The sequence below is a fragment of the Lytechinus pictus genome, chromosome 3 (genome assembly GCF_037042905.1).
Source record: "Lytechinus pictus isolate F3 Inbred chromosome 3, Lp3.0, whole genome shotgun sequence".
Lineage (NCBI taxonomy): Eukaryota > Metazoa > Echinodermata > Echinoidea > Temnopleuroida > Toxopneustidae > Lytechinus > Lytechinus pictus.
This window is the reverse complement of record NC_087247.1, coordinates 10,332,646-10,357,483: the sequence shown is the minus strand read 5'-3', so window position 1 is coordinate 10,357,483 and position 24,838 is coordinate 10,332,646. Positions and strand designations below refer to the sequence as shown.

The 24,838-nt window shown below is 37.0% G+C and overlaps 3 protein-coding genes across 3 annotated transcripts; all 3 read right to left on the bottom strand.

The window, feature by feature from the left end:
* Positions 1-612: 612 nt before the first annotated feature.
* On the bottom strand, positions 613-3,710 carry LOC135153724 (macrophage migration inhibitory factor homolog). The gene is made up of 4 exons (XM_064097840.1): positions 3,446-3,710; positions 2,211-2,386; positions 931-1,432; positions 613-832 (listed from the first exon to the last, which is right to left on the bottom strand). The coding sequence occupies exons 1-3, from the start codon at positions 3,551-3,553 to the stop codon at positions 1,354-1,356; spliced, it is 363 nt and encodes a 120-aa protein (XP_063953910.1). The 5' UTR covers positions 3,554-3,710; the 3' UTR covers positions 613-832; positions 931-1,353.
* A 5,982-nt stretch (positions 3,711-9,692) lies between these two features.
* Positions 9,693-16,472, bottom strand: LOC129256547 (macrophage migration inhibitory factor-like). Its single transcript, XM_054894724.2, has 3 exons — positions 15,660-16,472; positions 13,740-13,921; positions 9,693-10,210 (listed from the first exon to the last, which is right to left on the bottom strand). The coding sequence occupies exons 1-3, from the start codon at positions 15,765-15,767 to the stop codon at positions 10,135-10,137; spliced, it is 366 nt and encodes a 121-aa protein (XP_054750699.2). The 5' UTR covers positions 15,768-16,472; the 3' UTR covers positions 9,693-10,134.
* An 837-nt stretch (positions 16,473-17,309) lies between these two features.
* LOC129256548 (macrophage migration inhibitory factor-like) lies at positions 17,310-24,474 on the bottom strand. Its single transcript, XM_054894725.2, has 3 exons — positions 24,246-24,474; positions 20,385-20,566; positions 17,310-18,573 (listed from the first exon to the last, which is right to left on the bottom strand). Exons 1-3 carry the CDS (start codon positions 24,351-24,353, stop codon positions 18,498-18,500), a joined length of 366 nt encoding a protein of 121 aa, XP_054750700.2. The 5' UTR covers positions 24,354-24,474; the 3' UTR covers positions 17,310-18,497.
* Positions 24,475-24,838: the final 364 nt, after the last annotated feature.

Sequence of the window (24,838 nt, the reverse complement as noted above, 5' to 3'; positions counted from 1 at the left end):
TCTATTATAGTAGTCGCCGAGAGCAACGTCTCGGAAACATCTCTGAGACGATGCTGCAACCTTGTCACCATTTCTGGAGACGTTGCAGAGACGTCTAGTTGGTTATGGAACGAATAAACTCTTATGTAGGAGAGGTCTCTCTCCGTGAATGTAGTCTCTGAGACATCACAGAGACGTATTCTTAGCTGAGGTATGTATGTTAGTTTCGTCTCATTTCTTGCTTGATGTATTGTTTTTCACCAAGAAACAAAATGAAAAGTCGGAGACATGCACTTCTTTCATTTTTTTCATTTTCTTTTCTTTTGACCATACTGTGCATACAATGAATGCTTCCCTCTTCTGAAACCTTTTTGCTTGATGTATTGTTTTACACCAAGAAAAAAAAAGAATAGTCGGAGACACTTCTTTCATTTTTTTTTTCATTTTCTTTTCTTTTGAACATACTGTGCGTACAATGAATGCTTCCCTCTTCTGTCTGCCCGAATAAAGCCAAAACCAAAATTGTGTAAAATGTGTTTAAAAGAGTCCTCTGTATAAAATAAATAAATGAAATGATCACAATACTCACAGCAATGAACTTACTACATATATCTACGACAACAAAGCAGGTATATGATTACAAACAATTTCAAATATATAAAATTTATTTACTGCGAAAAAAATCTGGTGCTATATCAATGTGATACTGCATGGTTAGAATACTCCCCAAAATGCATCAGTAAAGGGCTGATTCGTTTTAATCTTTTTATGCGAGTATAGGGAGAACTTAAATAATAGCAAACGGTTGATAAATGAAAATCCTAGCAATGTATAGAATTAAACGATGAATATACTAGATAGATATATAGATAGATAGATAGATAGATAGACAACCAAACAGACATACAGATAGATAGATAGATAGAAAGATAGACAACCAAACAGACATACAAATAGATAGATAGATCGATAGATAAATAACTGGTTTATTAATTTAAAAAAACGTCATTGCGGCATAGCCAAATTGCGATGAGTTATGATAGACATTGTTACATTATAATACAAAAGGAAACATAATTTATATCACATATCTTAAATTCATAATCTCATAAAAAGAAATTGCATTTTGTTTGACACAACGGAAAAGTATAATACAAAGTTATTTAAATTTTGGATCATATGAAATCATATAAAGGAATCAAAAGAATAAGCATGTAGATGGTGAAGAGGAAAAGGAGGAAGAAGGAGAAGAGAATGAAGAAAATGGGGAAGAGGAAGAAGAAAAGAGAAAAGGGGAAAAGTCAAATGGAACTTAAATAAAAGTTCAACAATTCATGATATAAATCGAAGTTCATTTTTCGCTGCTCCTCTTTTTCAATGGGAAGAGTCTGACCACAGCCCACCATCAAGACCGATATCGTCACCAGCCGGTTGCTTGAAGAGTATGAAGATCCTAGAACACAAAAAGGTAAAAATCATGGTTAAAATAACCATTTGAATCTTGAATATGAAATTTTGCTCAATATGTTAGAAACTTCTTGAATAAAAAGACTATTATTTCGTATTAACAAGGAAGAATTGCTACGATTTCTAATTCATCATATGCCTTCTATTTCTCATCGTTTAGTCAAATGTCTTTAATGTGCAAGTGAAAAAGTATAATAGGCCAACTTCATATCAAACAACATCGTCCAGTGTTGTGTGATTAAAAAAAACCATCAAATTTCCAGTTATTTTCACTTAATCATTAGGGCTATTTTATACTATTTTTTTCTTTAATATCTTATGCCAACGTAGCTCGTATTTCTCAAAATTGCAATATTGGTGAATCTATCTTCGACTGCATGCTGCCTGAAAAACTGGAATAACAATTCTTTAAAAAAATCTGATACCGATTAAGATCAGTGCAGTTCTCTCATTATGTGGATTTTAAGAACGACAATGAGACAGCTCGAGTTCCGTGTAGACGTCGATTCCTAGCGATTTCTTATTCATCTGTTCTTCTTAGCTCTATCATCATGGTCATACTTGCACAAAATTGTTTCTTTTCTATACACAGCTTGCCAAAAATAAACCTCTTTAATTCTCATGAACATGATTGTTTCACTTCTTACGCAACATTCACAATGACAAACCGACTCCAGACCGACCAAAGCTATATACATCATTCCCATTGTTATAACATCGATCTGTATTAGGAATCGTTGGTTGGTGTGACTGTAGAGAGTTACCTGGACGTATCGATGCTGAGACGTTGCTTGGCATAGGCTAGTACAGTCCTGGAGACCTTCCGTTTCTTGTCGATTGTCCCGTATCCTTTGGAGTGGTACAGTTCAATGTAGGCGCTGGGGTCGTGGGTTCCATTGCGCGTCATCAGCTGACCTGCGTTAACGTGTACCGTTACGACCTTAAGGAAAGTGACCATAAATTATCACACAGTTATCATGATGTGGAAAATGTACCAATTAATATCCAATGACTAGCTGGGGGTAAGAATGATCCTGTCCGATTAAGGCCCTGTCTCAACAACAACAAAAACCGCCTTTGCGGCGTCTCAAAGATCATCATCACAGTCGCAGAGCTAGACGTATCCAACAAAAATATTTCTTCGGTCTAACCAAAGTGAAGTCTCTCTGTGACGTCTCCAGACAAGGTGACAAGCGCTCTACCAGATGGTCGCGGGAATGCTGCTCGAAAGTTTTCAAGTAGTCGCTGCAACGTCTAGAAGTTGCAGCGACCTCTTATGGATGTTTTCGAGTCGTCGCAGCGACTACTTGGAGACTTTGCAATATTGCCAATAGCATCCTCGCGGCTGTCGGGCAAAGTACGTGACGCCTTGCCGGAGACGTCGTAGAGAATTGTGAAAAGTATATTTTAGTAAAAAAAAAATTGTTCCACTATGCAGTATCAGAATAACTTATTGTAAAAAAAAGTGACTTGCAAATTTAATGTAATTAAGTAAAACGAATATTCTATACAGTATATCTTAAAACAGGGGTTATCATTAATAAATCAAATTTCCGGTTTAAAAAGTAAAAAATGTCGCTTTTAATTTGGTCCCAGAATTTATAGTACTACTACTGTACGTAAATTAGTATACTATCTCATACTTCATAATATGAGGGTCTTTTTTTACTCTTCTCAAAAACAAGCAAACAAAAAAATAGATTTGTAGTTACGTATAATATATCTTAAGTTAGAAATTATATCTAGCCAACTGAGTGAAGGAATATACGAGTAATACTACAATAACACCTTCTTTGCTGGAATCTTGGTTGGCTAGGCACACGTTACGAGACATTGAAAATAAAGAAGAAATAAAAATAAGAAATAGTGATCAAAACCTCCTTTGGTTCACTATAAGTGATTCAACTGTCTTGCAGGCCTACTCTATGACATGGTTGATATGTAAATAGGCCTACAATTTTAGGTGAGAGATAAGGGGAGATGGGGAAAATCCATTTACCTCTTCTGGCATGATGAGTTCAACCGACAGCAGTTTCGACAAATCTTCACAAAACTTGGTCGGAATAGACTCGGATGGAAGCGTGGTGGTGATTATTGCGAGTGGCATGATTATTCCGATGGACAGTGCTATGGTTTTGTCGACTGGTGAAGTTCTATTTGGCTCTTTAGACGTCTACAGAGTATACTTCTATGGAAGCGTCGTGGTGTAGCGGTTCTGACTCTCACCTTGCAATCAGAGGGTCGTGTGTTCGAATCCCACCATGCCCAGGACCAAAATCCAGTTAAAACCAATTAGGGCAAAACCAATTGAAACCAGTTGGCCAACTGGTTTCAATAGGGAAATTGGAACAACTGGTTCCAATTGAAAACCAGTTGCCAATTGGTTCCAGTTAAAAACCAATTGAAAACCAGTTGCCAATTGGTTCCAGTTAAAACCAATTGGGCAACTGGAACCAGTTGGCAATTGTTGTCAATTGGTTCCAGTTGTTCCAATTTCCCTATTAAAACCAATTGAATCCAATTGGAGGCAACTGGTTTCAATTGGTTCCAGTTGAAACCAATTGGAGGCAACTGGTTTCAACTGGAACCAGTTGAAACCAATTGGTTTCCAACTGGATCCAATTGGAACTTCCAGTTGGAACGAACTTAATTAGTTACAAATTAATTAGCATTTGCACTAACTTTTTCTCATGCCAACACAGAAGCAGTGTTATATGTCTATTAATACCAATGTAAAGGGCATTGATAAAATACAGACTTTCATGTGTATATATTTATATGGAAGATCTTCAAATATATGTACTTTTATTTGATGTAATTTGGTAACAGTTAGTGGTGTCCTAATTATCCTCTAATCTGTTTTAATTATAATCTATAACATTTATGAACATGGTTTTCACTGCTAAGTATTCTAAATACTAATCTTTAAAAAGTGTGGTACTTGAAATTGTAAAGAATTAAATAGATACATTGTTAATGATGATTAATCTCATAAAACATTAATCTGTGCACACTGGCCAATAATATGCAAATTAACTGGTTTCAATTGGATCCAGTTGGGTAACTGGAAAATTTCCAATTGGAAACCAATTGGAAATAATTTCCAGTTACCCAACTGGTTCCAATTAGAATTCATTTCCAGTTACCCATCTTTCCAGTTAGAAGTCATCTCAGTTACCCAATTGGTACCAGTTAGGATTTCCAGTTACACAACTGAATGGTTCAAGTTAGGATTTCCAGTTACCCAACTGGTTCCAGTTAGAAATCATTTCCAGTTGGAAGTCATTTCCAGTTACCCAACTGGTTCCAGTTAGGATTTCCAGTTGCCCAACTGGTTCCAGTTAGAAATCATTTCCAGTTGGAAGTCCTTTCCAGTTACCCAACTGGTTCCAGTTAGGATTTCCAGTTGCCCAACTGGTTCCAGTTGGGATTTCCAGTTACTCAACTGGTTCCAGTAAGAAATCATTTCCAATTGGAAGTCATTTCCAGTTACCCAACTGGTTCCAGTTAGGATTTCCAGTTGCCCAACTGGTTCCAGTTGGGATTTCCAGTTACTCAACTGGTTCCAGTTAGAAATCATTTCCAGTTGGAAGTCATTTCCAGTTACCCAACTGGTTCCAGTTAGGATTTCCAGTTGCCCAACTGGTTCCAGTTAGAAATCATTTCCAATTGGAAGTCATTTCCAGTTACCCAACTGGTTCCAGTTAGGATTTCCAGTTGCCCAACTGGTTCCAGTTGGGATTTCCAGTTACTCAACTGGTTCCAGTAAGAAATCATTTCCAATTGGAAGTCATTTCCAGTTACCCAACTGGTTCCAGTTAGGATTTCCAGTTGCCCAACTGGTTCCAGTTGGGATTTCCAGTTATTCAACTGGTTCCAGTTAGAAATCATTTCCAATTGGAAGTCATTTCCAGTTACCCAACTGGTTCCAGTTAGGATTTCCAGTTGCCCAACTGGTTTCAACTGGAAATTGTTAAATTCCAGTTAAAACCAATTGAAACCAGTTGAAACCAATTGAAACCAATTGAAACCAGTTGGAAATCCAACTGGTTTCAATTGGATTTTGGTCCTGGGTGGCCTAGTGTCAATTGGCAATGCGTCAATATTTACACTTTGTCACTCTCACCCAGGTGCTAATTTGGTACCGGTGGGAAACAGCCGTCGGTGAGGGTGGTTTAGTAAGTGTGTGCCTATATAACACGCTGCTAAAAACGCTATTAATCCAGTGATAATTATTGTGAAGCTCTTTGAGCAGTCGTATAGATTGATATCGAGCTGTATAAATACAATTATTATTATCTTCATTCCATTCCTGCCCAAATTGTGCACTCTTAATACATCGCCTCATCAGCGTTAAACAAGCACATGGCCAATATTTAATGGACTTTGGACCTTGTTTATACAAAGACCAATGCGTCTGACCCGGTAATCATGTGCTACCATAATTATCATGGTCAAAATTCCCCGGGGGGGGGGGGGGCACTTCCATTCACGAGTGGATATGCGCGACCATGAGATCTCAAAAAGCACCCTAAACACGTATACAAGTATTGGCGTGTGAAACCCTACCCTTAACCCTTAACAAGTATTGGAAACAAAACGATACTATTGACAAGTATTCCCTGAATTGTACCCCTAAACAAGTACAGCGATATTTCACATGGACGTCGGTCGTCGGTTTTACCTTTACCTATCATTGGGTTTAGGACAGCCCAACTCGCGCAAATCGTACTCCATAATAAACTTGTAGTGTTGACTCCTGGGGCAAAAAGTACATCCTTTATAAAATATTTTAGTCTTGATTGTTTATACCCTCGCAAATTTGACCCTAAACAAGTAAATTTCCTAGCGAAATTAATAGATACCCTTTTTTCATTATTTTAGTGTTTTTTACACCCTTATTACGCTACGTGCGTAACGTGCCCTATCTTGAAGATATCCTTTTTACGTGTTTTTTTGGTCGCGCATGGTATCCACTCGTCAATGTAAGTGCCCCCCCCCCCGGGCAAAATTCTAAGATTGATTCTTTTGTCAAACGACTTGATCCTCTCCTATCTGTTATAAGCATAGCGCTCATCGCGTGTCTTCAAATAACGTCAGATTTGCCTACTCCGGCAAACAACATTCGAAATAGTTTTCATAAAACCTAGCCCAAAATTAGATTTTTGTGTAAAAAAAATGCCAACATGTTTGCTTGCGCTTTCACTCGCTGGCATTTTAAAAAATAACCTTTTCTCCACCATATCAGGCCCCCTCAAAATTTCTGGCTCATTAGGCCTACTGCTATAACTATTGGAAATTTGTATTATTGTTTTAACTGCAATGGAAAACTTGCTTGTCTTTGGTGGCTAAGCCCTGATACCACTGTATGGAACATGATGTAAAGTCACATTATTTAGTCTCTTCATCAACGGGCCCCTGCATGCTCTCATACGTCCGATTTGCACGTTCATGGCGCAATGACATTTTCCCCACGCTGGCCGTATGGCGAGTCGAAAACAACCGTTTTAGCATTCTTGTACCAGCTACATGTAGGTGGTTTGAATGAAAATAAATAAAACGGCTGCTTTCGACTCGCCGTGTGGGCATCGCAGGGGAAATGTGACTGCATCATCACTGCAGATGATGGAATAAAACGTCAGAAACTCGATGGAGCGAAGCAACATATACGTGAGACACGTAACAAACATGTTCCCAATCAAATCCGACGTTTTTCCATACTTTTGAGCTGTTCAATGTAAAAGATTGCGTTTTAGGTATAACAGCACACCCTTGTAACGAATCTTGTAATAGATTGACCTTTTATTTCGATTTGTTTACAAAGGCATTCTGTATAGTGGTCATTTTCCAAAGAGTGGTCACAACGGTCAGTTTTGGTCAAAAACTGTCCAAAATGTCGTGGGGACGGTCAACGAGACTCACATTTTTTTATTATTGTGTCAATTTCATTCATTTTGGCGCAAGTCATTTTGAAACTCTGGGCAAATCTATGGTACCTGCTGATTATTTGTCCATCTCTTTGCTTACACTTTCAATTTCACATATCTGCTATGTTCTGCCTTCAATGAAAACAATTTCACTTTGGGTTATATCTGTTCCTTTCAGAACAATGGTTTAATCACTGAAAGTGATATAAGAATAAAACGGGTGTACAATGTCTTTAAAGTATACAAAACTTTTTGTGGAATAGGGCTAAATATTGTAAATTATGCCCTATTTGAAATGTTCTTCCATTATTCCAATCTTACAAACTTAAAATGTTGGGCAACATACTGTCCACTGTGTTGGGTAATGTAAAAATATATATATTCTGGGCAAATTATTATCCAATTGAGCAATTTATTACCCAATTATTAGTTTTTATTACCCAATTTGGGCAGATTTTAACCAATAGTTGTGTGGACAGTATGTTGCCCAGGGTTGGTTAAAAGTTTGGCATCTTTTGCCCAACTACTTTAAGAGTGTACAAAAGTGCTGTGACCGAATTTTTTGTTTCTATTAGGGAGTTTTTGCTTCCACGACCCCCGACGGATTCAAGAAAATGTCACAGTAAATGTATTGAAAATGCCCGTCAAGACAGTGGCAGCTGGGTGGTCTTTGTCGAAAGTTGGAGAACCAGATATGACCAGAACGAAACTCTTTCGATTTCACCATTTTTTTACAAAGACTTCTTGGTTGTTCATTGTCATGAAGGGCATTTTGCAATACGTTTTCTACGTTCTTGAATCCGTCGCGCGTCCTGGAAGCGAAAGCTCCCTATTGATGGTTCCATACGAAAATAAGAACTATTGATAGCCCTCGCTCTGTGATTTTATCATTTTCCCCGAGACTCCATTCCAACAAGTTATTGTATAATGATTTTGAGGATTAATTGTTTAGTAAGTTTTGTCCCATTCCATGATGTATACAAACAGAAGATACCTTTTAAAGATATAATGATTCCGGGGGTTCAAGATGGCACACTGCAAAAACTCCGGTGTTGATTTAACACCAGCCCGGAATCTATATATGTCCACACCAGAGAAGTATTGAAACAACACCAGTTTGGAATCAAACCGATGCAGTTTTAATACTACTTGGTGTTGTATGAACACCTATCTGGTGTTACACCAAAACGAAACTGGTATTGTTTAACACTTCTCTGGTGTGGACATATTATAGATTCCGGGCTGGTGTTAAATCAACACCAGAGTTTTTGCAGTGCACCGTTGGACGGTTTTGTTGCGTGCTGTACTTGCCGCCATCTTCATTACGAAGATAATTTTGCCTGCATGCAGATGTCAATCATCAGCCATTCGCGTATTGCACAGACACACATCATGAACATAAATTATATGCATTATGTGGACTATATCAGAGCTCGCTTACTCAAACGTCTGCTGACATCAATTCACTCAGCTAAAAGAGGTGGAGCTGACCAGCCAGGAAGGTCAAACAGCCGCCGAAACATACGCAAACTAAGAATCGTCTAAGAGTCGAGTTCGGGCATTCAAAACATGGCATCTGCGTTTTAAATAGAGACCTTTCGTTTTCTGTGACGAGCCATGTGGACGTACGAGATTAAGGAATTTTGGGAGCGCTGCGCATGCGCGAAGTAATCTGTGACGAGCCTTCTCGTTCACTGCCCAAATCTGTGACTCGTATTTGAAGGTTTTGACGTTCGGTGTCATATTGCTCGAACGAGCGCTAGGTCGTACATGATGACGTCATCCAAGCTTAGCAAAAATGAATAAACCCGCATCAACATTCGAGTTTCGTTGATTCAGCAGGGCTGGTAAACTGCGAATTACTGCTTGTTACCATCTTTTCCATTACATTTAGTGTGTCCTGTTTTCAGACACTACATATCCGATAGGTAATTGATGTTCTATTTCCAAACAACCGTGTTTTTTCGGCTTTTGCGCAAGAGTGCAAATGTTGCACCCACAGTCGCCCCACTGGTTCGTAGCGTGATGCTACGCCTGATTCTCCGGCCGAGCATCGGCCCACGGCCCGCTCGCTATCACGCTGGTATATGATGTGGCCTGGTACGGGTACGGGCAGCCACGGTAACGCGTACGTAATCACTGAGATACAATACGTACACGTAATGTCCGACAGCGCCCTCTTCAATCCCGGAATGTATACCTTTAAAGTCTGAGACAATAAATTTTGTAATTTGGATTAATGGTTGTTTTCCTATTTTGTCTCAGTTCCCATATTTAGAAAAAACATGACATGAATGCAAGTTTCAAACCAATCATGGATTACAGGTGGTATTGTATAAAACATTTATTTGAAGAAACCCACTCATAAACAACATGCACTACATTACATCCAGACATACACCTATAGTAGGCCTACTACCCATACAAACCATCAGGAATACATTTTTACAATGCTTTTTCCGACAAAAATATTTGCAAAAATAAATCTGGTACAATATTAATATTATAATTATAGTCAGTAAAATATCAAAACTTCTCTTTCCAGTAGTAACCCTTACATCAATTAAAAATGGTACAAAAGTCATAGTCGTGATTAGCTTAGATCGTGTACAGCATACTAACATTAGTTTGTGTAAGATCATTTTGTAGAAATGCTTTTTATTGAAAAATATCGACTGTTCTTCAATTCCAACGTGAATTTCGTTGATGGCTAACGCCCCCAACGACGTAGGCCAGTCCTTGAGCTGATTGTGTTTGTCGATCATTTTCTGTCGCATGCTAATCCTGCACTTGTCCCGATCTCGTCTAGTCCCGGGGTAAGATAGACTGTGTTGAATCTGCAAATTGCATCATATGAATAGATGGGATGATGTTAATTCATTTATTCTTAAATTACACTTACAGAATCAATTTGATTATGCATAATTGTGCATGAGTTTCCAAGCATGATGAGGTTAATAACCTCATCAGGAAACTCTTATTTATGGAATATTAATATAATAATTCAATATTCCATGATGAATAAAAGTTTCCAGAAAGTTATCACTTCTAAATTGTGCAGTGGGAAAATAATGGAGGGAAGTTATTGTTAGATAAAACTAATAAAATTCAAACACTGCTGAATATGAATAAATCATGAGTAGGGTCGGATCCAGGATTTTTCTTTAAAAACAAATTGTTCAGCAAACTTTTAAAAAGCTTCTTTCGCACAAAAGAATTCACTCCACAATGACTATGTCAAGAAAAACAATGAACAATCAAAATAAAAGAGGGTTATTTACTTGCGCATATATACAATATTTTCTTCTTTTCTTAAATTTATGAACTTGAACTTGTTAGGTATTGTGTGTTTTTAGGCGTATCATTAATCCTGAATTCAAGAAATGAGAACGCAAAGTATTTTATATGCTAATTTGAAAGGGGCATTCTAAGCACCGGTTAGAATCATGAAAAAGGATACCAATCTTACCCAACAAATAAAGTGAGCGTGAAGCGCTAATTAAATTCCCATTTTTAGCTGACCTCTTTAAGACGGTATTTTCAGTTGGGGCTGTTATGTGGGAAATTACATACCATTAAAAAAAATAGTAATAATACGAGTGCGAAGCGCGATTTGAAATTGTTGATATATTGACCCGAAAATTGGGGAAATTTTAAGGACTATTTGCAACAAAAGAAAAGAAGACATTAAATTTACAGGGGGGTTGGAAAAGGGTGTGAATTATGTGATTATTTCAGTGCGCGAAGCGCGAACTGAAATTCTTGACTTATTGACCTGAAAATGGCGAAGTGCGCGCTGAAATTTTTGACATACTGACATGAAAAGTGGCATTTTAAAGCCTGTCTTTGGCTTCGATAATTAGGGTCAATAATGTGAATTATTGTCAATCAAACAAACAACCAACCGAGCAACAAATCAATCAAATGTAGCTAGTTTAGAGAGGTAGGTACAACTTGAGTGGAGTGCACCTGCATTCACATTTTCTCAGGAAACTGTAAGCTCCCGCCCTTAATACCCTTACCTTTTTTTTTTTTTACTACAACCCAACCTTCACCCATCTCTCCTCGACTGATAACGTGTCTTTAATTACCCTTATTTTGTAACATTTATAATGGTATTGGTTTGGAGTACTTTAATTCTCCAAATCCTATTAAAGGGATTAATTCGACCTTCCTTTTGATGAATGATCAAAAGTCTTCTGACTGGCCTCAATAATGTAAGTTTTGTTATAATCAAAACGAGGCGCACAATCATTCTTTTTTTTGTATTTATATGATATTTTATTGGTCACTTCAAGGTACATTCAATTCTGTTGAACAAATACATTATAAGAAATTGCATAACAGTTACATAACATAAATGGATAACCACTGTATCATGTCTCGCCACCTGCGTTAGTGGACACTCTTTTCGTTATTTCGAATGGCTATAAGTGTTTTCGTTTTGTACGATCTAGTTAACAAATCAACACAATCAGAAACATGATTTGCATCTACATGATTAACATCTACATGATTTGCGTGTACATGAGTTGCATCTGCATGATTTGCGTGTACATGATTTGCATGATCTACTAAGATAAAATGATTTCTTTGCAATAACTAGATTATGGTTAAAAAGAGGACATTTTGTGATAACATACCGAGTATTACTTTTTCGTTAATAATGAAAAATCAAACATAGTAAGCTCTTTTCCTAGCTGATTCCAAAATGACTGTGCAAATGGTCAATTCCAAAATAAATGTTCGATCGTTTCATTTTCTGCATTACAGAAAGAACATATATAGATTATTCTGAGTAGTGTTTTTAGAGCTGCAACTAATATACAGTGCGTATCAATAGAATCTTACATTGTTGGAAAAGCAGTCAAAATAGTTTCCTAATTTGAAGGAGACTTTTTAACATTGAAATAGGGTGTAAGATCTTCCTTATAAAAGAATACAAATCTTTGTTCACGCAATGGCATATGTGCCAAAATGAGGAAAATGTGAACAACATGTTCCCTATATACAGCGCGTCCCCCCAAAAATGTCCCTCTGACATAGGACTGAATTAATTCTAAAATGTGGTGGTATTCTCAAATAAATGTTCATGAGTAGAAAGCTCATTTCATGATTTAACTTCTATGAAAATTTCATTGGTCTCGCTTCAGCGGTTTTGAATACACACTCTGTTACGTAACAGTGGTGCATTTTAGCCAATTCCAAGTTTGCAGCATTGATGCATATCTGCATTGTCTATGGCATGTTAACCCCTATTTTACATCCAGGATCTGAGCAGGGACATTTCCCTAATCATATCCAGGCTCATCAAATTATAAACTTGGGCATGTTCAGAAGGGCAAGAAATATAAAAAAAATCAAGTTTTTTTATGATTGATAAGGGGAATCAGTGCACCAACTTGAAAGAAAATGTGAATGATGGATGAGTAAAATAAGCACAAAAATAAAGGGGAATCCGCAAGTTAAACACCCTTTGCGAATAAGGAACTTTACTAGAGAAAAATTGAATTAACTTGACCACAGTAGCTTATTAACTAAAAAAACATTAATAAAAACAAAAATGCAGTATTAGGCATGAATTAGGAATTAGACAGACATGACCCGTTGTCTTAATCATTGTGCATCTCCCATTTTCAAACATGAAATGAGCTGTCAAATATTGTTTTTGCCCTTCTAAACATGCTCAAGGTTGTGATTTGATGAGCCTGGTTAGATCATGGAGATTTCCCTGGTCAGATCAGGGAATTCCTTGGTCAGAATGGTCAAAGGGGGTTGATATGCTAGAAAGTGCAGAACACACAGTAGTGCTGCATGCATGCAAACTTAGAATGGGCTGAAAAGCACCACTTTTACATAATAGACTGTGTATTCAAAACCACTAAAGCGAGACCAATGAAATTTTTATAGAAGTTAGAACATGAGATGAGCTTCCTACGTAAATACATTTCAGTGAGAATATTTTTTTATTTTTTGAAGTAATTTAGCCCCATATAAGAGGGACATTTTTTTTTGGGACGCGCTGTATAGGCTGCATTGGTTATCATACTCATTTTGACAAAGTTTGAGGAGGCAAAAATGACTTAGGTGGTCAAATTACTTTTGGAATGTTCAATGTAAAAGACTGATACACCAGTTTTATGAATAGCAGCACACCCTTGTAACGAATCTTGTAATAGATTGGCCTTTCAGTATACCCGTTATAATATATATATATTACAAATTATTACAAATATTACAGATTTTTAGTTCGCACTTGGGACAATTTCGCTGTTTTATTGGTGTCCACAATCCTAACCCACTCCCCTTTAAACCATAAAGAAAATGAAACGATCGTAAAAATAATTGTTTATTCTTTTTTTTTACCTCGTCATTATATCGTCCGTGAGTTTCAGTTGAGCCTGCATATAGGCAAAGATCTTTTTGGTAGTTTCTCGGCGTCCGTTCGTATCCTGTGATTGTGTGTTTCTTATCGTGATGACACAAGCTGGCTCGTCGGTTCCACTTTTAACCATCTCAACGCCGGCAAACAGACTACAGTTCACGAGCTAGATAGAAATGAAATGAAAATAATCATGAAGGAGGATTATTCCATTATTCTCAATACAAATGACTGGATATGGTCAGGGGCAGTAAAAGGTGGGAGGCAGTGGCGCAGATATACGGGTTAGGGGGTTTACCCACCCCCTCCTTGGACTGCCAAGTAAAAAAATAATGTGCATGATTACCTAAGGTGCTAGAGTGTCTAGTTAGGCAAGTGTCAGGTAAAAAAATCAAAGATTTTAACTCGCGCTTCGCGCTGGCATCGACTGTTGGAGTTATATACCCAACCTGTTTCATGTCTGAAAATCAAAACTTTTCAGCTCGCTCTTCGCGCTAGAATCAATTATGTAGATTTATACCTGCACCCTGTTCATGGTTACATTGCTTTGAATTTCTTGTTTAATGATTAAATCTAAGTATAAAAAATCAGCTCGAGCTTCGCGATCGCATTAATTGTTTGATTAGATACCCATCCTATTTATGATGTCAAAAATTGGTTAATCTTTCCGGTTTTCCAACAGGATCTCAATTTTTGCAGCTCGCGCTTCAGGCGCTCACGTTATTTGATTGGTGGGATATATATTTTATTCATGAGACATTGCAAATAGTCATTAATTTAATTCTTTTCAGGTCTTTATGTTGATTATTTCAGTTCACCTTCGCGCTCGCATGATTTTTTTTTGTGAAATGCGTACATTTTTTATGAATCATGATAACAAACAGTGCTTTGAATGTCCAGGTTTCAGGTCGGAAAATCAAAATTTAAGCTCGGGCTTCGCGCTCGCATCAATAAGTTAGGCCTATACATAGTATCCATCCTATTCATGGTTACAAAATATTCTTAGAATATTTGATTATTTTGTTTTTATTAAAATATTAATACTGATACTATTATTATTATTATATTTATTATTATAATATTATCATTTTCATTGTTATTATTATTATTACTATTATCATTATTATTATTATTGTCATTACCAGCATCATCATCAGCAGCAGAACTAGTAGTAGTAGTAGTAGTAGTAATAGTAATAGTTTTGTTTTTATATATTCTTTTTTTTTTGTGGGGGGCTACAAAATTACAATAGGCCTACCTTTTGATCGTGCTCTAGCTATATAACCACAATAACCGGATTTGAATTTAATACTTAAGACAAAATTATTATCTTTATTTGGGACCTTGTCTACAAATATAAAGACTTATTGTACGTTGGTCAATCAATAACAATCAGTGGCCTATGTGTTACATAGGGCAATCCAATATATTAGGAGTGCATACAATCATTGAATCATACGACCGGTACCTGGCGGATCTAGGGGGTATTTATTTACCGCGGGTCCTATACAGTATAGGCAAAAGGGGAAGGGGAAATAAGCCGAGGAGGTGACAGCCAAAGAAGGGATATGCGTACGCGTCAAAATGTTTAAAGGGGGATTCTGTCAAAATATTTGAAGGGGTGGCATTAATTTTGGGGTGATTGCCTTGGCCCTAAGATTTAATTTAAAATAATGCTAATTTTACTTATATTGATGTCTAGCTGTAGATCGTAGATTTTGAACAAATTCATATGTCAAATTAAAAAAAATGTTGGTCTTCACTACTTATGGAAACGAAGAAATAAGAATTATCGAGCTTTAGCTTATTGAAATTGTCTACATTACGGACACAGTAGGTCCATAATACACCTATCTATCTATTTTTGCTGTAAAGAAAAGTAATCATATTCAATTTGCAATTACCTTTTCGTCTCTGTTCACAGCCTCGGAGTAAACCTTGGAAAATCCTTTCAGAAAACCCTCTGGTATAGAGGATCTCGGGATATTTGTTCTAATCACAATTAGTGGCATGGTGTGGTCTTAAAGAGCAATGGCCTTCCCTGGGCAAATCTCAAATTCGAAATGATATGAACTCTCCGTAAACTCTTTATGCCGTATGTAGTAGAGAACCCATGCAGGTGCGGTTACGCAGTGATGTAGGCGCACGTGCACCCATGCGGCCAGTTAGCACGCATCGCTACGTTTATCTTTGCTGGTTGTTTTTCGATCAATAGGGAGATTTGCACCGCGACGCAGAACGCTTCCAAGAACGTAGAAAATATACTGAAAATGACCATCAAATAACAATGGACAGCTATAGGAGGTCTGTGACGAAAATTTGTGAACCGGAACAGCAGTTTAAATAGTCCCAGGTTTCGGAGCTGGCGAAAATTGCAAATACTGTATGCTGTTTGTCCAGAGTCCGGGACAAAAACTGCATGCTTTTTCAATTGATCCACAAATTTTCGACAAAGCTAGTTCTTGCTGGGTGCCCTAGTCATGATCTGCATTTGAAATGTTCATGAAAACATGCTACGTAGCGGTGTGGAGTAAAAGAGGGCCATTGACTCGGTGATTTGACCCTAATCGTTGTTAATTCCTACTAACGGAATTAAACACAGCCTCACAAGTTCACTGACGTGGCGGCGCTCGCTCACCTTTTCACCAACACATGCCCCTCCTATTTTTGTGAGTGGATTTCGTTCTAAAATTTCACGAATGATCTGAAATATGTGTATCAAAGTGCACTCTTAGAATAGTTGTGCAAAAAATGTCCAACTTTTAACCAACCCTGGGCAGCATACTGTCCACTGTGCCCACTGTGTTGGTTAATGTATGTTGGTATTACATATAATATATACATATATATATATATATATATATATACATTATGTTGCCCAAAATTTTAAGTGTCAGTGTCTGCATGTGAACATGGTGAAGTATATTATACAAATCAATATGATGGAGAATTTTCTGTTTCATTGAACTTTTCATGATTTGTCGTCCTCCAAAACAACAATGGGGATTATTATGTTTGCACTGATTACAATCTAACCCTGACACGTGTATCTCCATGTGTTTTCAAGGATAACAAAAATAAACACGCAGTACATGCCTAACACTAGCTAATAGGGGCATTTGAGGTAGTCGCATTTTTCTGTTTTTGAAATATTAAAAACAAGAAATAAAAAAATATTGGAAGAAACAGAAGACAAAAGTCAGATTATGGCAGTTTTCCTGGAAATTAGAGTATTTCCCGCCAAGGTGGGAAATGCTAAAGAAAAAAAAAGGCTGCATGGATAGTACAGGGAAATGCTAGAATATGCTTGAGAAACATGGGCAATACCTGGAAATATCTACAAAGTGTATTTCATAAAATTCATATTTCCAATTGTTTCACATCCCCTCCCCCCCCCCCAAAAAAAAAAAAAATATTGAGAAGGTATTTTTTCCGTAAGTACTTCCCGCTTCGGCCAACCCTCACAAATTTGGAAAAGGGGTAAAGGAAAGACGATTTGCCCACTTGCCGTTTCTTCCCGTTTAAAATTAAGAAAATTAATTCGGATTCTCTCTCCATGTTTTGACTTCTTTATTGAAAACCGGTTTTTTTTTATCCGTAAATGATTTATAGTGTAGGTAATGAGCAGTAGGCCTATACCGAACCGTTCATTTTTAGCAAGTTGTTCTAAAAATCAGTTGACACAATTCTTCTAAAGGACCCAACAGTTCTAACACGAAATATTTTTATAAAAAAGTGATTTTATTTCACATCTTTGGCAAGACGTGATAGCATAAGAAGTAATCTTCCAATGAAGGAATTTCATAAGCCCATCTAGAATAAAATTTGTACTCGGCTTCCCGATGAGATTAGTGCTTTACCTCAAAATCATGATGCAAACTATTTTCTTTTGAATTGTAGTATAGGGATTCGTATTAATATTCGCATTGTTCATCTTCTTGTGAAACTGGGGACAGTGAGACATTCCTTTGCAAATTATAATCGTCATCACCTAAAATGAAATCATTTGCTTCTCTTATGATGAACTTAAGAAATCAACAAAGATACTCCACTAACTATAAAGCCCCCTCCCCTTCCCCTATAAACGTTTGCCAAGATATGCTGTTAATAGGGTGTTTTAGCATTCACTTCGCAGACGCTTTCTATGACGCAGAGAATCTTTTGTCCAAACACCCTTCATATCAAAACAGCTTTTGTCGAAAATCTGTGAATCAAAACAGCAGTGTCGTCCTGGACTCTGGACAGATGACATATTTGCAAAGTCTTGTCCGGTGCGAATCTTAAGACGATGTGCTGTCCTGGTCACTGATCTGAATATTATATAATATTCAGACAATATTAAGATCAGTGGTCCCGGTCAAGCAACTTTCGACAATGACCTCTACACTGCAAAAACTCCGGTGTTGATTTAACACCAGCCCGGAATCTATATATGTCCACACCAGAGAAGTATTGAAACAACACCAGTTTGGAATCAAACCGATGCTGTTTTGATACTAATTGGTGTTGTATAAACACCTATCTGGTGTTAGACCAACACGAAACTGGTGTTGTTTAACACTTCTCTGGTGTAGACATATATAGATTCCGGGCTGGTGTTAAATCAACACCAGAGTTTTGCAGTGTAATCTGTCCATTGCGATTTGACGGGCATTTTCAATGGATTCTGTACTTTACAGAAAGCATTTGCGAAGTGGATGCCAAAATACGCTATATGTAATCCTATCTGCGATGATCTGTTATCAATCTCTGTCGCATAACATTCCTGAACATGTTCCTATTTCGTCTCGTTTCGGTGTCAGGAAGACAACGCTGAATCTGAAATTTGCAAGATGATAATAAAGAAATACATTAATAATCACATAAAAGGTTGCAAAGTGATACTTTCTTATACAAGTGGAACGCCTCTGGCAGTCTCGCCTGCATTACGCAATTTAATATAGCAGCAGTGCTAACTTTGAAAACTACTATAAAATAATAATTCACAAAAACACCATTCATATAATGACATAATACCACGTTCATTGACCATAGATGACATTTGAACGGTGACTTAAGACTTGTCAAATACACCCATGTCCACATTTCATTCACTCTATCCATAAACTTTCAAATTTATGATGGCAATTCAACAATTACCCCAACATGGCCTAAGTTTATTGACCTTAACTGACCTTTGACCTTGGTTTTGTGACCTGAAACTCACAGGGGATGTTTAGTGATACTTGATTACTCTTATATCCCAAGTTTTATGAAATAGATCCATAAACTTCAGAGTTAGGATGGTAATTCAACAAATACCCGCAACACGGCCAAATTTCATTGACCTTAAATGACCTTTGACCATGGTCATGTGACCTGAAACTCGTACAGGATGTTCAGTGATACTCGATTACTCTTATGTCCAAGTTTTATGAACTAGATCCATAAACCTTCAGAGTTAGGATGGTAATTTAACAAAGACCCCCAACACGGCCAAAGTTCATTGACCTTAAATGACCATTGACCATGGTCATGTGACCTGAAACTCGCACAGGATATTCAGTGGTACTTGATTAACCTAATGTCCAAGTTTCATGAACTAGATCCATAAATTTTCAAAGTTATGAAGGTAATTCAACAAATACCCCAACTTGGCCAAAGTTCATTGACCCTAAATGACCTTTGACCTTGGCCATGTGACCTGAAACGCAGGAAGGATGTTCACTAATACTTGATTAACCTTATGTCCAAGTTTCATGAACTAGATCCATAAATTTTCAAAGTTATGATAGTAATTCAACAAATACCCCAAACTTGACCAAAGTTCATTGACCCTAAATGACCTTTGACCTTGGTCATGTGACCTAAAACTCGAGCAGGATGTTCACTAATACTTGATTAACCTTATGCCCAAGTTTCATGAACTAGGTCCATATACTTTTTAAGTTATGATGTCATTTCAAAAACTTAACCTTCGGTTAAGATTTTGAAAATTATTCTCCCAACATGGTCTAAGTTCATTGACCCTAAATGACCTTTGACCTTAGTCATGTGACCATAAACTCAAGCAGGATGTTCAGTAATACTTGATTAACCTTATGTCCAAGTTTCATGAACTAGGTCCATATACTTTCTAAGTTATGATGTCATTTCAAAAACTTAACCTTAGGTTAAGATTTGATGTTGACGCCGCCGCCGCCGCCGCCGCCGTCGCCGTCGGAAAAGCGGCGCCTATAGTCTCGCTCTGCTATGCATGCGAGACAATAAAACTAATATGGTTATCCACTCATCATGATGAGATTGAATGATTTTTTTTTAATCCCCTATAAACTCGAGGAAAATCTTCAATATTCAAGTTTGATGGTAATCGCGGAAGAAGAAGGAGGAAGATTCTGTGTGTCATGAGATCCTGGGCGTAGCGGGAATTCTAAACATCTCTATTAACAAAGAGCAGGCCTATAATTTTTATGTCATTTTTGTTTGTGCCAATCACGGAAAAGACTATTCAACGTTTTATCCGACAAGTCCTGGTATAGCCGACAGTTTCCATAGTAATTCTGCTTCTTAGCCAATCAAATTCAAGAAAAGTTGTCAGCTCCCATACATGCGCACACAATGAAACAAAAGCGACATAATATTGTTAATACCTTTTCATATTTTCATCAGTGAGCTTCAACTGAGTCTGCGCATACTCTAGCAGCCTTCTGGTCGTTTCTCGCCGTCCGTCGGTGTCCTGAGGTATTGTGTGACGTATCGTGATGACGCAAGCTGGCTCATCGGTTCCGTTCCGTATCATCTCTACGCCAGCATACAGGCTACAGTTGATCATCTACATAGAACATGTAGAGAGAAAGAAAGGAAGGGGTGAGAGAGAGAGAAAAAAAAGAGAAAGGGAAAGAAAGAGAAAAAACGGGGGAGAGGACATGCCAAGAGAAAAAAATAGATCATGCTGGACGATTATTCCCGAAAAATTTTGATATGATTACCCCCCCCAAAAAAAAAAAAATGTAATACAACTTTACATGCACTGCAAAAACTCTGGTGTTGATTTAACACCGGCTCGGAATCTATACATGTCCACACAAGAAAAGTATTAAACAACACCAGTTTCGCTTTGGTCTAACACCAGATAAGTGTTTATACAACAACAATTAGTATCAAAACATCGGTTTGATTCCAAACTGGTGTTGTTTCAATACTTTTCTGGTTTGGACATATTCCGGGCTGGTGTTAAATTAACACCGGAGTTTTTGCAGTGTGCTTTTTAAAAGCCGAAATAATTTATTTCATTGTATGATATCAAACTTAAATTATGATAGTCTTGTCTCATGACCGTATAGGCTCACTCATGATTTCTTTCTGAAAGGGGGCGATAAATTATTGTGACGCAAGGGATCGAAGCGACCGTATGGATATCCCTCCTCGGCCTCACGATAAGGGGGTGGGGCGGGAGCCACGAGAAACATATGTTATATGGTTGTACCCCCCTCCCCCTCCCTCTAACGTCCCTTTTCAGAAGTGAGCAAGACAATAGGGGTTTTTTCGAAGCCGAAAATCGCAAATTTGCTCTTCTCAACAAAAATATGTATGTGCCCCTTCCGTTCCGAAATGCTGGATCTACCTTTGCCCTTTTAAAACCGGAAAAAACCTTCAAGGATCTATTTGCAAGTTTAAGAATTAACATTTTATTGCATATTATTTTACGACCTTGTCAATTAAGTTCTTGATACTCTGCCCGGAGTATAATTGTGAGCTCATTTCCAAGCTACAAAGTTCATGATCTAAAGTTTATCTTATTTGTATTGGTGAATATTAAAGGGGAAGTATTGAAGATGAATTATTATTATTATTATTATTATCATTATTATTTATATACTGCGCTTTTCCCAGAATGGCCCAAAGCGCTTACAACAAGAAAAAGAAATTGTTACAACTATAAAAATGAAACCTTACAATCCTTAAAAATCTGGATTAGAAAAAAAGGAAGGTTTTAAGTCCCTTTTTAAATGAAGCAACAGATGGTGATTGCCTAAGAGTAAAAGGTAAGCGATTCCAATATTTTGAAGCGGTAATGGTGAAAGTCCTATCTCCAGCCAGTTTCCTAGTGATTTTATATGTGAGACGGAATGGGTCACTGGAGGCTCGTACATTCCTGCGAGGGGCGTATAGGGTCAAACAATCACGCAGATATAAAGGTGCCTGCTTATTAAGAGACTTAAAAACTAACAAAAGTAACTTAAAAACTATACGATGTCGTATGGGAAGCCAGTGTAACGATTCAAGGAGTGGTTTGGAGAAGTGAAATCTTGTTACTTGATAAATTATTCGAGCTGCCCAATTTTGAAGCCTTTGAATGCGATCTACTTGAGTAATGGGGATGTTAGAGAGAATTCAAATGAAGGAGAGGTCAATAACCGTTATATCCTTTGATAAGTTAAACTCGACATTATTTTGAACCAAAAGACACACAGTCTAGGCTTGGTTGCATGGTCACAAACAAAGAATTGTGACACCTAAAGTTTAATTTCATTCTTTGATAATAAATTATGGATACAAAGCAGGGAAAGGGATTATACAAATTTGCAAAGTTATTGTGATTAAAAAAAAAAAAAAAATGTATTTGGATTTGAATTCTGCTGTTTTAAATAATCATTTCAGTTTTATGGTAGGCCCTACGACAAAATGTGGCATATTAGGCCCTGTGGCAAAATTTACCATGGTAATTTTTTAATGGTAATAATATGATTGCATAGGATATACGATAGGCGTATATTTCACGCATTACAATCGCATGTACTGCAGTCACATCTAAACCTAGTCTGCATGCATGCAGGCACAGACCCTTGGTTTTCGAAATTCGCATGGTGCATGAATGCAGAGTCTGAAGTAGTGAGACTAGATTCACTATGTATAGGCCTAGTGTGCTGGCTCTAGCAAGTTATAATAATTTTAAAAATATAATTTTAGTTAACACGGGCAGAGCCTATACTCTTTATACTCTAGACCTTTGATTGGTTAAAGTGTCAAATATGAGTCTGTACTGGCAGACACTATATAGCGTACCTAAGGGGGGGGGGCAGGGGGCAGACTGCCCCCCCTGACGAGTCACAACTCATGCAGGGGACGTATCCCGTATTCCGTATATGATATTTTAGAAAAAAATTGTCTTTATAAATGCAGAATACAGTCCTTGTAATCTAGTCGTTGGCGTCTAAATCAAATAACCTTTTCATTTCATCCCATCATCTTAAAATACATCCTTCAGTAAGAATGTCATTAAAAAACACAATTCTTTTTAAAAACAATTTTCGAAAGAAGATCATATCTCGAGTAACTTTCAGTTGTTTATTGCTCCAGATGATCTGGAACTTCGTATTATCCTCTATGTTTTTCACATTAAGAGAATCCCAACATTGTAAACCAGTTTTATAAAACTGAGGAATCTCCAAGCTCAACATGTTATGACCATAGTTACAGTTGAATACAAATAATCCCCCGTTCTTTTTAAGATAACATTGAAGAATTTGAAACCATCCTTTTTATCCGCTTGTTTAATTCTCTCTATCCAAAACAAATGCTTGGCTGAATACACATCTACCATCTTAATTCCTCCGTTTGATAGATCCTGGATCATGACATTTCTTCTTATTCCAGATGAAACTGAAAACGCCCTCTCTAACTTTTTAAGAAACCAATCTGGTAAAAGAGTGGATGAAAATAAGTAAGAATCTATATTCTTCCAACCATACTTGGAACTCCGTACGGATACTTATATACATTATTCTTCATCTTTCGAGAAAGGAATGTCAACCAGTTTCTTATTCATTGGTCGACAATGTATTCAAATTATTATTATCATTATTATTATAGTAGTAGCAGAGGTAGTTGTAGAAGTAGTAGTAGTAATAGTAGTATAGTAGTAGTAGTAGTAGTAGTAGTAGTAGTAGTAGTAGTAGTAGTAGTAGTAGTAGTAGTAGTAGTAGTAGTAGTAGCAGCAGTAGTAGTAGTAGTAGTAATAGTAGTAGTAGTTGTAGTAGTTGTAGTATTATATAGTAGTAGTTGTTGTTGTAGTAGTAGTAGTAGTAGTAGTAGTAGTAGCAGTAGTAGTTGTAGTAGTAGTAGTAGTAGTAGTAGTAGTAGTAGTAGTATAGTAGTAGTAGTAGTAGTAGTAGTAGTAGTAGTAGTAGTAGTAGTATAGTAGTAGTAGTATAGTTGTAGTAGTAGTATAGTTGTAGTAGTAGTAGTATAGTAGTAGTAGTTGTAGCTGTAGTAGTAGTAGTAATAGTAGTAGTTGTAGCTGTAGTAGCTAGTATATTAGTAGTAGTAGTAGTAGAAGTAGTAGTAGTATCATCATCATCCGTTTAATTACTATTATTTTCTCTTCCCCGCATGAGCGAAATCCTGGATCCGGCGCTGGATGTCCCTAATCGACCATCAATAATAATTGAGTCACTAATTTCTTCAATAAAACAGGCATTACAAAAAAAATTGTGTTTAATTGCAGTTACCCTTTCTTCTCTGTTCACAGCCTCGGAGTAAACCTTGGAAAATCCTTTTAGAAAACCCTCTGGTATAGAGGATCTCTTGATATTTGTGCTAATAACAACCAACGGCATGATGTGGTCTTTTCAAGATCAGGTTCAAGGCAAAACGAAAATCCCGAAAATCGAATGACATATACCCGTACAGGTACGCTATACTGTGTAGCTTGAAGCGAAACGCCCGGTTTTATGCACTGAAAATATACATGTATAACCAGAATTATGATCGATCATCTTTGTTTGCATTGTTCACGTGCAATCTTGCCAAAAGTACATTTAGATTTACGCATGCTCCTGAGGAGAGGGTGGAGGGGGGGGGGGCGTGGTTTGGAAGGGAGCCATTATCATAGAGTCATTAATATTATATTATTATCATCATTATTATTTTATCTGATCTATCTGTCTGTCTATCTATTTATCTGTCAGTGTCTATATATTTATCTATATATCTATCTATCAGTCTATCTATCTATCTATATATCTATCAGTCTATCTATCTATCTATCTATGTTTATTATCATTGTTGCATTTTATTATTATTATTATTATTAATTATAATT

Bases quoted from the DNA above. Each gene is read 5' to 3' on its own strand.
- LOC135153724 (XM_064097840.1), bottom strand. From the start codon at position 3,553: ATGCCACTCGCAATAATCACCACCACGCTTCCATCCGAGTCTATTCCG. The intron at 2,387-3,445 runs GTAAATGGATTT...ACTTTCCTTAAG, and splicing joins AACTCATCATGCCAGAAGAG to GTCGTAACGGTACACGTTAA. The intron at 1,433-2,210 runs GTAACTCTCTAC...TTTGTGTTCTAG, and splicing joins CTCAGCATCGATACGTCCAG to GATCTTCATACTCTTCAAGC.
- LOC129256547 (XM_054894724.2), bottom strand. From the start codon at position 15,767: ATGCCACTAATTGTGATTAGAACAAATATCCCGAGATCCTCTATACCA. The intron at 13,922-15,659 runs GTAATTGCAAAT...ATTTCTATCTAG, and splicing joins CTGTGAACAGAGACGAAAAG to CTCGTGAACTGTAGTCTGTT. The intron at 10,211-13,739 runs GTAAAAAAAAAG...TGCAATTTGCAG, and splicing joins ACGGACGATATAATGACGAG to ATTCAACACAGTCTATCTTA.
- LOC129256548 (XM_054894725.2), bottom strand. From the start codon at position 24,353: ATGCCGTTGGTTGTTATTAGCACAAATATCAAGAGATCCTCTATACCA. The intron at 20,567-24,245 runs GTAACTGCAATT...TGTTCTATGTAG, and splicing joins CTGTGAACAGAGAAGAAAGG to ATGATCAACTGTAGCCTGTA. The intron at 18,574-20,384 runs GTATTAACAATA...TGCAAATTTCAG, and splicing joins ACTGATGAAAATATGAAAAG to ATTCAGCGTTGTCTTCCTGA.